Source organism: Bufo gargarizans, chromosome 1 (genome assembly GCF_014858855.1).
Source record: "Bufo gargarizans isolate SCDJY-AF-19 chromosome 1, ASM1485885v1, whole genome shotgun sequence".
NCBI classification, from domain to species: Eukaryota; Metazoa; Chordata; class Amphibia; order Anura; family Bufonidae; genus Bufo; species Bufo gargarizans.
This window is the reverse complement of record NC_058080.1, coordinates 452,381,906-452,395,990: the sequence shown is the minus strand read 5'-3', so window position 1 is coordinate 452,395,990 and position 14,085 is coordinate 452,381,906. Positions and strand designations below refer to the sequence as shown.

General features: G+C 44.0%; 1 protein-coding gene across 2 annotated transcripts in view; it reads left to right on the top strand.

Annotated features, from left to right (window-relative positions):
* Positions 1 to 14,085, top strand: part of VLDLR (very low density lipoprotein receptor) — an 80,855-nt gene that overhangs the window by 42,829 nt on the left and 23,941 nt on the right. For both annotated transcript variants that reach the window (XM_044272584.1, XM_044272575.1), the window contains exons 2-3: positions 8,065 to 8,184; positions 8,477 to 8,599. In XM_044272584.1, coding sequence (XP_044128519.1) covers positions 8,065 to 8,184; positions 8,477 to 8,599 — 243 coding nt within the window. The remainder of the gene's footprint in view (positions 1 to 8,064; positions 8,185 to 8,476; positions 8,600 to 14,085) is intronic.

The following is a 14,085-nucleotide window of genomic DNA, read 5'->3' as shown; positions in this document are numbered from 1 at the left end:
GATTTTCAGACCTGGGGTGGGTAATAAACTGAAAAAATCAAGCTTGGTCCCCTCAACCAGAATGAAGTTTCTGGGGGTAATACTGGACTCTGTCTCCCAGGTGACATCCCTCCCTCAGGAAAAGGTCACGTTTATGGAAAAAGCACAAATTCCGAAGTCAATCCCAGTGCTCCATTCGCAATGCCATGAGCCTCCTAGGCACAATGACCTCCTGCATAACAGCGGTATCCTGGTCTCAGGCCCACACCAGGATTCTCCAATCTTGGATCCTGAGGGTTTGGGACAAGAGACGGTGCTCTCTAGAGAAAAAAATCCCCATCCCGAATCAGGTGAAATCCAGATTTAAAATGGTGGACGAAAGAGGAAAACCTGCAAAAGGGCGTACCCTGGGTAAAAGATCCGGAGATTCAAATAAACACAGATGCAAGTGGTACCGGATGGGGAGCAAAAATAGGCTCAATAAATTACCAGGGCACTTAGTCAGACGCCATGAAAAAATGTTCCTCAAATCACAGAGAATTGAGGGCAATCTGGGAGGTACTGAAGTTATCACGGGACAGGGTCTCCGGAAAACACCTAAAGATCCTCTCGGACAACGTAACGATCATTAGGCTTAAAGGAGTTGGCAGAAAAAATATTCTCCTGGGCGGAAAAGAACGTTCTATCCATCACTGCTATCCATCTAAAGGGTACAGAAAACATACAGGCGGATTTTCTCAGCAGAGTAACCATAGATCCGGGGAATGGGCCCTAAACTCAATCGTTTTCGGGCAGATTACCAGGAGATGGGGGAACCCCCAGGATAGACCTGTTTGCATCAAAAAGAACGCAAAGGTCCATCCCTTTTGCTCCCTAAACCCAAGAGACAACCCTTGGGCGACAGACGCATTCTCAGTCAGGTGGTCTTGGGATCTAGCCTATGCCTCCCCCCCCCACCCCTTGGCCTTTAATACCCAGGGTGCTGCAGAAGATAAGATCGGACCCAGTAACCATAATACTAGTTGTCCCGTACTGGACAAAAAGGAATTGGTTCCCAGTGTTAAAAGAACTAGCTCTGGAAGAACCCTGGATAATCCCCACACAGGAGGACATTCTCTCAGGGTCCAATTCTTCACCAGAATCCAGGTCTTTTCAGACTTTCGGTCTGGATCCTGAACGCGAAATCCTAAAGAGCAAGGGGATGTCATAAACACCCTTAAGTCCAGTAGAAAAGAAGTTACTTCTGCAATATATCTGAAGATATGGAAGAAATATTGTAGTTGGCTAGGCCAGACTCCTCCCGTAAACTCTTCTCCTCCCCCCCCCCCCCCCCCCCCCCCAATATCAAAAAAGTGCTAGAATTCTTCCAACGTGGGTTAGATCTGGGCCTTAGACCAAGCACTCTCAAAGTACAGATCTCTGCTTTGGGGGCTTATGATACAGACCTGGCCAGCCACAGGTGGATAAGGAGGTTCATAAAAGCTGCCTCAAGACTGAAACCTTCCTTAACCCCTAGGACGCCTCAATGGGATCTAAACCTGGTCCTAAAAAACCTTACGAATTCGCCTTTTTCTCCTACGCAAGAGATGTCTCTCAAACACCTATCTTTAAAAGCAGCCTTCCTAGTGGCAATCACTTCAGCCAGACGTCTGGGTGAAATCCAAGCGCTGTCCTGCGGGGAACCATACCGCACGATCTTCCCGGACAGAATAGTTTTAAGTTTTAGATCCTGGTTTTCTCCCTAAAGTAGTGTCGGACTTTCACAGAGGCCAAGAGATCATCCTTCTATCTTTTCCCAAGGGCGACCCATCACAAGATCAGTTCCAGCTCCTGGACGTCCGGAATACTATCATGCAATACCTGGACTCAACAAAAGAATTTAGGAAAGATGATAACCTTTTCGTTCAGTATGGGGGTCCAAACAAGGGGAAAAAGGCATCCAAAGCCACGATCGGAAGATGGATCAGATCTACTATTTGCTGCTACCAGAAGTCGGGTCTAGACAGCCCCACGAATATAAAAGCTCTCTACAAGAGCTATGGCGTCCTCATGGGCAGAAAGAGGTGGTGTCTCCCTTGACAGGATCTGTAAAGCAGCCACCTGGTCGAATATAAGTACTTTTATCAAACATTACCGGATCAATGTGTCAGCTTCTACGGATTTAACCTTCGGTCAGAAGGTTCTTCAAGCAATTACCCACCCGTTTAATAATCTGGTAGTTCTCATAGTAGAGCCTTCATGGTGGACGAAATGGAAAGACCGTAATTAGACTTACCGGTAATTCTGTTTCCTTGAGTCCACCATGACGGCCCAGATTCCCCCCCTGAGTTCTAAGGAGGGGTTGAGTATGAATTAATACTCAAATATAAAAAAAAGTATATATTCATATACTTGCCTAGGTTAAGGCTACACCCACTTGGTAATTTGGAAAGCACTGAGGGTGAGTGTGGGTGGTGGCCTTTTAAACTGTGTTCCTGCCCCTACAGAGGTCAAGGGTCAATCTCCTCATAGTAGAGCCGTCATGGTGGACTCAAGGAAACAGAATTACCGGTAAGTCTAATTACGGTCTTTCTCTTGTGTGTTTTTTTTTTTTTTTTGGGCTCCAGACTAAAAGAGCTAAATTTTAATCTTTAGTCTCCAAATTTAAAATGCATATAATTACATCTTGCCCTAGGGTTAAAATAAAGTATTGCGATACTCTATGCCCCGTGAAAAAAATAAAGCACCAAAAAGCTGCATGCATTCCTGACTTCGTGGAACATCTGGACCATAATAGAACAGTCTTAACCTAATTTTTGGTTGCAAAAAAATTGCAAATTGCACATTTTATTTGTTACGGGGTTTACCGCATAGGAGACTTTTAAATATTTTAATAGTTCGCACTTTTTTGGGAGTGGCTATGTAATTTTTTATTTATATATTTTATATGTAAAATTGGGCAAGGGGGGTGATTTAAACTTAATATTTTGGTGTTCGCTTTGAAACTTTTTTCTTTAACTTTTTTTATTTAATAACTATATTTCTCTCCTTCCCCTCCCCCCTTAGGGGCTAGAACCTGGGATCTTTCATCCCTTGTCCTATTCACCCTGATGGAGCTCTGAGGGTGAATAGGACTTCACACTCTCCCTGCTGCTTTGTGCACACAGCAGCAGGGAGCTGACTATGGCAGCCAGGGCTTCAGTAGCGTGGTAACTGATCGGAGTCATAGAGCCTGGGTGCTGGGATATGGCCGGCACCCGCAGCGCAGCCTGTGTTTGTAATGAGTATAAACTATGTTGGTGGCGCAGTGGCCACAGCCCCTAACCCCTGCAACTTTTGGGGGTTGGATTCCTTTTACAATGCATTACAATACATCTGTATTGTAATGAATTGGCTGTAAGTGTATTACTGAGTGTAATACACTTGCAGCCTGCTTCCTGTGAGATCCAGTGGGCTGGATCTCACAGGCTGACGGGGAAGGCATTGGTGGTTTTCCCCAGCAGTGCGAGGGTTAATGTGCCTGCATTGGTGGTTTCCCCAATGCCGGCGCCTACAGCAGCGATCCGGCTATCTGACTGCCAGACCCCTGCAGCTGATCGGAGCTGTGGCCCGCCCGATTGGCGCGCCTGATGAGGGGACTTTTGCTGGTTGGATATTGGGGCTTTATGTATCTGTTTTCTGTCCATTCTATTCCTAGCATGCTGCCCTCGTTTCCCATACAACCCGATTTTTTTAATTTTTTTTTATTTATTTTTTTATATATTCTGTGTATTATATACACCTCTTCCAGTCCTTCATATACCCCAGGAACAACACACACCCTCGCAGATACTTGTATAAAAATAGTTTACTGATAACCTAGAGATGACGAAGCAATGGACATTATACATAAAGATACAGATAACACAATACATAGAGGACACAATCACACAGCCACCTCTGTTTCTGCCCACCCTGGATGCTAAGCAAATATGTATGTATATCCAGAGTCCACCAATTTAGTCTACTGGATCTACACTTCTAACCAACTCACATCCAGTACCTGACCATTAATACATGCACATATAGAGACTCGTGCATAAACGGCATATATAATCTACTGGTAATACAATTGCAGACTACAAATATCTATATGCACACATATAAAGTCTACTGGGATATTATACTTGTATACATGCACACACATATAACTTAACTTGCTCCTGAAATGCTGTTCATCCAAGGGTGCTGTTCCTGTGTCCCAGCCCCCCACCATAGACTGCACCCTGTGACCACCCAAATATTCCCCCCCCCCCCCATCTCTTGGACCAGAGAATGTTGTTCAACTGCTTTTACAATGTGCCCTTACTGCCTTAGATATGCTAACAAGGGACACAATGCTACTGGCCATAATACCACCGGGTCCCCATATTAGGCATATTTGTGTGGTCATCAGGATGAGGTTCTGTCTGAAAGCCATATTTCCCTTAACAGCGCCGTAGCTGTATGGCACTGGGATTTCAGACCCAGTTCCGTACATATATGGCGCTGGTATCCGATGGGTTAACAAGGCCAGAGACACAACTCTGCCCAAGTAACAAACACCAGTAGCAAGAAATGCTTGTCCTGTGATTGTTTCTATAGACCTTCGGCTAACCTCTGGAGCTGGCATTCTTTCACAGCAAAAGCAGAAAAAACGCAAGCACAAACCTGTGTGAACCCATAGGGCTGTTCAATGCGGCTGGATTGACTGGTTTGTAGACGGTCATTGATTTAGTCAGTGTATACTATACGTATCCTATGTGCCATCATTGTGTAGCAGTTGGTAAAAATCGGCTACTCTTATCTTTGCCCTTAAACTGTGCCCTAATTTCTCTTGTTTGTAGACAGGCGTTTCACTATTATGGGAATTTCTTGTACACCAGTGATTGTTGACAACATGCTCTTGGGCCACATTAGCAGGAGCCTTCTCCGGCAGGCTGCTCACCCGCTGAAACAGCCTGCCGGAGAAGGCTGCCACTAATGTGATAGTAGCGTTGGGCCCCTTGCAGACGAGCGTGTCCAGATGCGTTCGGTGAAAACTGCGCTATTTCGCAAGCAAGTAAATTTAGTTTTATTTGTGATAACGTTCAGTTTTTATCGCGCTGGTGCAATGCGCAGTGATGCGTTTTTCACACACGTGATAAATAACCGTTTACAAATACCATCTCTTAGCAGCCATCCGTAAAAACACATCGCATCCGCACTTGCTTGCAGATGCAATGCGTTTTTCACGCAGCCCCATTCACTTCTATGGGGCCAGTGTTGCGTGAAAAAAACGCAGAATATTGAACATGCTGCGATTTTCATGCAACGCACAAGTGATGTGTGAAAACCAACGCTCATAGAAGTGAATGGGTCTGGATTCAGTGCAGGTGCAATGCGTTTGCATCATGCATCGCACCCATGCAGAAATCTCGCCTGTGTGAAAGGGGCCTTAGAATACTAACTACCCCACTTTGTAGGTGTGACCCTATTGGTTTGTTTCTCTAAAACCTAAATTTTGCTGTACACTATGGCGTGTATGATATGAATTTAGTCTAATTTACTTGCATTGTACCAAATTATGCACAGCCTTGGTTTAAACCACTTTATAGGTTGTAAAGAAGTAATTTGTTGAATTTGCAGCATAGAGGTCACATTTACTGAAATCAAAAGCAATGTTGACCCATTCTTTGATATCGTCTTCACTATTTACATCCATTGAACTTGTGAGTTTTTGGAGAGTTTCTGCTTTAATTTCTTTGCAGGGTCAGAATAGCCTCCAGGAGCTGCTGTTTTGATAACTGCACTCCTACCTAAATCTCTTGCTTTAGGATACTCAAAGTTCTCAATAGGGTTGAGGTCAAGGGAGGATGATTACACCAGGAGTTTCTCCTTATTTTATTTTTTTATGCCCATAGCATCCAATGACTCGGAGGTATTTGCTGTGTTTTTTTTTTTTTTTTTTTTTTTTGTATACCATGGAAAAAGTGGAACTCTTGGTGCCTACCAGCTCTGATTCAGTCCCAAAACATGCCTCTCCCACCTCCTTGCTGATGTTGCAGTGTTATGACATTAGTCTTCATGTGTGTCTGGGCTCAGTGCAACGGTTTCTGCTTGAGCGCGCTGGTTAGGGATGGTCTAACAGTAGGTTTATGCACAACTGCAAGCCTCTGGGGGAACCTACGCCTTGAGGTTTGTGGGACGAAGAGGCACCAGCTGCTTCAGATACCTGTTTGCTGCTTTGTAATGGCATTTTAGCAGCTGCTCTTTAATCCGAGGACTTTGTCTGGCAGAACCCTTCCTCATTATGCCTTTATCTGCACAAACCCGTCTGTGTTTTGAATCTGCCGCAAATCTTTTCACAGTATAAGGCTACGTCTACACGACGACATTTTGTTGAACTAATGTCGCGCAACAATTTTTATAATGGCAGTCTATGGTGTCGCACTGCAACATGCTGCGACGCGACAGTCGCAGAAAATCCATTCGAGATGGATTTTTCTGCGACTGTCGCGTCGCAGCATGTGGTTTATAAAAATTGTCGCCCGACAAATGTCGTCGTGTAGACCTAGCCTAAAGATCACATGAAATATCTAATGTTTTCATACCTAGTGCAATTCCTTGGACAATTTGGCAGCAGAGATCATTTCTGTCACATATTGCTTGAAACTTGTGGAATCCTCAAGTAGTTTTCCTTGAATTGCACTCGCCTGGCAATCTCTATTGAGATTTATTTCAGTTATCCAGAGCCCTGAGGCAAATGCCATCCATGAGGTTAATTAAAAAAACTAAATGAAATCTTTGACATTTAAATCCAATTTGCATAATTTCTAATGTGGGGTACATTATACATTTCTTCCCCCCCCCCCCCCCCACAATGGTTAGGGCTGTATTACACTAGGGTTGATGCGATACCAACATTTTGTTTAGATTTCGATACTATAAAGTATTGCGATATTCGATACCATGCCCCCAAAAAATCCACGTGCATGCCGCATTTTAAAAAATGGCAAATCGCGCCTTTTTTTAAATTATTTTTTTGTGTTCACCGCATAATTTTTTATTTTCTTGTTTTTGGGTGTGAAAAAAATGTATTTTATATGTAAAATTGGGAAAGGGGGTGATTTTATAATTAATGGTGTGTGGTTTTTGTTTACTTTTTATTTAATAACTATTTCCCCCCTTAGGGGCTAGAACCTGGGATCTTTTCATCCCTTGTCCTATTCACCCTAATAGCACTCTAGTAGGGTTAATAGGATGTCACTCTCCCTGCTGCCCTGTGCATAGTACACACAGCAGCAGGGAGCTTACCATGGCAGCCAGGGCTTCAGTAGTGTAGCAAATCGGAGCCCTGGGATTACACTGCTGGGGCTCTGATCAAAACTGTCACCAATGAAGGGGCACCCTGTGCACTAATGTTTTTAATACTGTGGGGGGGGGGGCATTGCGCCACCAATGATTAACCGGAAGCGGGTGCTGCTAGCAGTTAACCCCATCAGGTGCCGCACCTAAGGGGTTAACTGCCGCTAATTGCAGCTCTGTCAGAGGCAGGGTGCCAGCTATGTGATTCTGCTGCGGCACCCGCCTCCCGTACTAAAGGTTAAAGAGGACCTTTCATGGGTCCAAACATTGTAAATGATCAGGATATGTAGAGCGCTGACGGCAGTTTGCTCCTTGTTCTCGTATGCTAGGCTGTGCAGTAGGGCAGCCTAGTATCCATGTCAAATCCCAGTATCGTATGAATATTTCAATACCCGCAACAACCCTATATTACGCTAACAAACTATCTGATCATTGATCAGATGGACAATTACACACAGATCTTTTGTTATACACACCAACTATTGGGGTCATTGGCCATATAACCTGTTGATGTAATACAGCACTTTCGCCTCTTTTCCTGACAGTCTGCAGCTTTCAAAGCAAGATGGGAGTTGTAGTTTTGCAACAGATGGAGAACACTGCTCTAGAATTACAATGTGTATAACTGACTGGGTGCAGGAATGACTGAACAAAAGACCCTTTGTTGTATATAACATTTTTTTTATTGAACCTTCTAGATGGGAGATTAATTTTTATTTTTTTTATATATTTTATTTTAAGGGACAAAGACACTTTGTGATGAGTCCCACTTTCAGTGTGGAAATGGACGTTGTATTACTTCTCTGTGGCGATGTGATGGCGATAATGATTGCACAGATGGAAGTGATGAAAGTTCATGTGGTAAGTCTTGCTACGACTCAAGCTTGATTAACTTCATCTGACAGTGTTAGGTTGGCAACTAATGGTGCAGCTTGTATGAGGATGCATTCATAGGAGTGAAAAAGGCCGTTAAAAACATGAATTAGTTTATCTACTCATTTTGCATCTGGGTGCATCCATTCCCTGGCCATCTCTCCTTTAACATCCGTTTGTCATCCGTTTTGCTTCCATTTTTATTGGCCGCTATAAACAGAATTATTATTATTATTATATTTTTTTTTAATATACTATAAATTTGTCTTTACGCTCACAGTAAAAAGAACCTGTTCAGAGTCGGATTTCGTGTGTGCAAACGGCCAGTGTGTCCCACAGCGGTGGCAGTGTGATGGAGACCCAGACTGTGATGATGGCTCTGATGAAACTCCTGAGCTGTGCTGTAAGTGATGGTGACTTATTTTCTTTTCTTCTTATGTACGCTATAAATGTGGCATTAACACAAGGGCAGTAACCAGAAACTCCTATAAAACCTCTTAAATGGTAGTGGACACAGTGAGTAAAAATACTAAAGCTTTTCCAGGTGGACATGGACAGTGACAGGGATTCCTATACCCAACACTCCTGAATTCCTTATCCCAGCTTAGAAGGCCTCCCTTCTGAAATATATGCTTCAAGCTGCAAAAAAGTTATCCCCCGTCATTGGAAATCTCCCCCCCCCCCCCTTACTGAAGGAGTGATTTGAGGAAATTGCTGTCCACCAGAGGATGGAGGACCTAATCTGTATCACCCCACTGGACGTTGCCCATTAGACAAAGGCACGGAGCCTTTGGGAGACGTTCCGCACTTCTGACGAGTTCTGGGATGCCTATCTGTAGCAAGCACATTAATCTGTACCCTGCCTCCCCTTCCCACCTCTCTCCCTCTTGTTTCTTTTCTAATGTTTCCTGATTTTTATTTATTTTTTTTCTAAATTTTCTATACACTGTTCCTATTGTTTTAGGGGTTGCACCCCTGGTGGTTTGAAATGCTGATATTGTACTCTGTCCTAAACTCATTGCTTAGTATTGCATATTTCACTACGCATTTCTGCCATTGTTTTCTCTGAAAATTCAATAAAAACCTTGAATGAGAATTTACTAAAGCTGCTGCCACTAGTTTATATGGGATGACATATTCAAGTGGGTGCTTGACAGAACATGTACCGTACTTTAGACTACAACGGAGCCTTGGCTATCATGTAAATCTGTTAGAGAAGGATGGCTCCTGCACAAACCGATTAGAAATGCCAGTATCAGAAAAATCTAAGCTTTGTTTTTAGACTTGCAAATACCACTTGCATACATTGACTTGTTAATCTTAAAGGTTATGGATGCCTTTGGGGCAATTTTTTTGATTACATTTTATTCATTTTTGGCTAAGAATTTTCTCAATTGATCCTTATAAAAAGTTTTGGCAGTTTGATGGTTATAAATCAGTCCATTTGCAGACTGTCCTGAGTTCTGTCAGTTGACTGCTCATGTGAAACCTTATCTCCTGACCTCTTATAAACACTCATAGTTAAACTCTTATCAAACTGGTAAGAATATGGCTTAAAGGCTTATGTACACCTCTGGGCGCAATATAATTTTTTTTATTTTGTATTGCACTCATTTTGAGCTAAAATAATTTAAGGCTACTTTTACACTGTTTATCACATCCACACATTTGCTCTTGTGTAGGATGTCCATTGTGGTCCGCTGCAGGCATCCTCTATTGTATGTATTTTTGCTGAGGATTGCCATTAGCAGCGGACCACAAGTGCCGGATCTGCCCCCCAGTATAGCTGCACCACTGCATATGGGGTTGAGCACTTCCTGCTTTTTAATACCACTCCAATCTGTAGTTTGTCTACTTTTACACTAGCAGCAGGTTGTTCTGGCGGGCGAATAGCCTGCCGACCACCACTACATGTAGTTTTAGGCTAGGACTATATGATGTGTCGCACAACAATTATTCTAATGAGTCTATGGTGTTGTGACAGTCACAGAAAAATCCATCCAGCATGTCACAGTTCGACACCATAGACTATCATTATTTAAAAAAAAATTGCAAGACCCCTTATTCTGGCCGCCTCTCGGCTTGTTTGCCGTGCTGCAGTCGGACCTCCGGCCCAGCCCCCATTATAGTGAAGGGGGCCAGAGCGGACTTCCAGCAGCACTGATCCGGAAGGCTGTTCCCCCTGCTGGTGAGGGCTGCCGCTAGTGTGAAACTAGCCTAAGTTGGTCTTTATTAAAAATATGGCATCCTTTTTCTCTGTACAGGGCTGATGTGCTTTAGTACTGTGATGGCTGACCTCTGACACTCCAGCTGTGGTAAAACTGACTTGCTTGGCTGTTCCCATGTTCCCAGAACTCCATGAATGGATCATGCTGGGAGTTGTAGTTTCACCACAGCTCGAGTGCCGCAGGTTGGCAATCTCTGCTCTAGTAGCAGCATTTGGCTTTTGTTTTCCATGAGCAGACGGACTCCTCTCTGCCCTTTATAAACACTCATTATAGCTTAGTTCTGATCTTACTGAAAACTAGTTTAGGTGCTCTCATTAAGAGAAACAAAATAAGAGTATTGCAGGTTTGATAACTTTTTTTTTTATTTTTTTTATTATCTAGCAAAAATAGAAGCAATGATGTTAAATGGCAAGCTTTTGAGAAATCGCCAGTCCCTTCATCAGGTGTACTACAACCTGCAATATTATTTTTATTTTTTTTCTTGGGGCTCAGTAATGTTTTGCGACCCGCAAAAAACTATCGGCCATGTGCATTCCACATTTTGTAGCTGGCATATAGCTGGAACTATGATAGAAATTACTTCTTGTCCGCAACCATGAACAAGAATTTTATTTTTTTTTTTTTTTTTTTTTCTTCTTTCTTGTGGGGCCGCGGAATGAAACTACAGAGGCGGACAGCAGACTGTGTGCTGTCGGCCTCTTTTGCGGCCCCATTGAAATGAAGAATGGGTCCGCACCTGTTCTGCAAAATTGCGGACCTGATGCGGTCCCATTCATACAGTTGTCTGAGCCCCTAAAGAGGACCTTTCTCCGCTCCTGACATGTCTATTTTAATAGCTTCATGCATTCCCCATGTAATAACCATTCTGGAGAATCTGTTCTTATGGATCTATGTTGTCATTCCTCTATTACTTCTACTAGAAGTTCTGAATTAATTCCTAGCAGTCTGCAGTAAGGGTGCAGAGGGGAGGTAACCAGTTGGGGGTGTATACCTGCACTGATTGGATGGAGAGTCTGTGCAGGTACACGCCCCCAACTTGTTACCACCCCTCTGTACCGTTACTGAAGGCTAGGGCTACAAAACGACGTGCCACGTGACAATTTTTTTTAATGGTCTATGGTGTCGCACTGACATGCTGCGACTGACACAACAGTGGCAAAAAATCCATCCAAGACATGCGACACATGTTGCAGTGTAGTTGTGCCCTATGTGTCATGACTTTGTCGTGTAGCCCTAGCCTAATAGTAATTCATTCATAACTTCTAGTAGAAATAATGAAGGAATGGCACAGCATAAAACCATAAGAGATGTTCCAGAATTATTACATGGGGAGTGCATGAAACCATTAAGACATGTCGGTTGTGGTGACAGGTCCTCTTTAATGAGAGCATTACACTAGTTTTCTACTGGCTAACCCTGGTACCAGACCTTTTTCCTTTTCTTTTATCTTGCTGATAAAGTGGCTTAAGTGTTTATGACCTCTCTGTAGTCTAGAGATGAGTTTTATTAGATGACCTGCAAGTGAAAGTACAAGTCACACAGCTAGAAAAAGTGAACCCTTTGACAGGGGCTCTAGCTAATATATAAAGCGGAGTGTATGTATGTCCGCTAAAGGAATCCGCACCGTCGCATTTACAATCGTGAAATTTGGCACACGGGTACATTAGGTGTCCGGGAAGGTTTTAGATCGGGTCTCTGCTCTCTAGGACGTACCGTTTCTGAGATTCCCCAAAAATTTATTAGCCAATAGAAGTTTGGTCACATGACCCATATCGGCCAATAGAAGCTCGCATGCCATTAGCCTCCACATACAGTTTAACACCAGGTTTCCATAGCAACCCAGCCATTTTTCTTCACTGCTGTAGATGAGCTTTAAAAGGAAATCTGTCGCCAGGATAATCGCTATTGAAGTAAAGCCATAGCCTAACAGCACTTAGTAACTTATTTAAAGATTTGCCTTTGTTCCAGCAATAGAGGTTTTTATCCTCTGAAAATCCAGTTTATTTGGTATGCAAATGAGCCAATAAGGTGACCAGAGGGGCGTCACTCTTTTCAGGAAGGAGCCCAGACACGCCCCCTGCCACAAGAAGTCCACCCTCAAAAGACTAACTTAAAAGCCCACCCCTGATCCGGTTACACCATGCCCCCTCCCACTCCTCAGCCGACGGGGATTGAAAAAAATGAAGTTAAACAACTTCTGTCAGCTGCAGGGGTGGGAGGGAGGGTGACTTTCTTCCTGCAGCTCACACTCAGACAGCACTGTGCTGCTGTCTGAGATTGTGTCCATACAGGCCCTGCGCCAGACAGAGGACTGAGTCTAAAAGCTGGACTGTCTGGCCTAAAACTGGACCTCTGGCCACCCTAGTGGCAGGCTGCTGTGGAGGTCATAGTTAAAGGGCTTCTGTCACCCCACTAAACATTTTTTTTAAATTTTTATTTTTTATTTTTTTTGTGTACTTATAATCCCTATACTGCGATTTTATCCATACATAATGTGATCATTTTGGTTCAGTATATTTTGCTAAAAACTTACTTTTATCATATGTAAAATACCTGTCTACCAGCAAGTAGGGCGGTTACTTGCTGGTAGCAGCCACATCCTCCTATCATAATGACGCCCCCTCCGCATATTGATTGCCAGGGCCAGCGAACCGGATCGTTCTCTGCTGACCCTGTTTGCATTCAAAATCTTGTACCTGCGCCATACCTGTCTTCGGCGCAGGCGCACTGAGGCGGCCGCTCCATCCTCAATGCGCCTGCGCCGGGTGTAGATGTGACATCATCGGCGCAGGCACATTGAGGATGGAGCGGCCAAGCGAGCGTCCGCCTCTCAGTACGCCTGTGCCGATTGAAGACGGGTACGGCGCAGGCGCCAGATTTTGAATGCAAACAGGGTCGGCAGAGAACGATCCTGTTCGCTGGCCCGGTAAATCAACATGCGGAGGGGGCGTCATTATGATAGGAGGATGCGGTTGCTACCAGCAAATAGCCGCCCTACTTGCTGGTAGACAGGTAATTTACATATTATAAAAAAGTTTTTAGCAAAATCTACTGAACCAAAATGATTTTTACGCATTTGGATTCCGTGAGGGGTATGGTGAGTTCATGTGAGGTTTTATTTTTTGACACAAGTTAGTGGAATATGAGACTTTGTAAGAAAAAACAAACAAAAAAAAAAATCGATTTCCGCTAACTTTGTGCAAAAAAGATGTCTGAATGGAGCCTTGACGGGGGGGGGGGGGTGGTGATGATGATCAGGGAGTCTATATGGGGTAATCACCCCCCTGTCATTGATTCCCCCCCCCCCCCCCCCTCCTGTAAGGCTCCATTAAGACGTCCGTATGTGCTTTGTGGATCCGATCCGTAAAACACATACAGACTTTTGAATGGAGCCTGACAGGGGGGTGATCAAGTGTTAATAAGTGACAGGGGGGGTGTAGTGTAGTGGTGTGCTTGGTGCTACTTATTACAGAGCTGCCTGTGTCCTCTGGTGGTCGATCCAAGCAAAAGGGACCACCAGGTAGCAGGTATATTAGACGCTGTTATCAAAACAGCGTCTAATATACCTGTTAGGGGTTAAAATCACATCTACAGCCTGCCAGCGAACGATCGCCGCTGGCAGGCTGTAGATCCACTCTTACCGGCCGATCCTGTGTGCGCG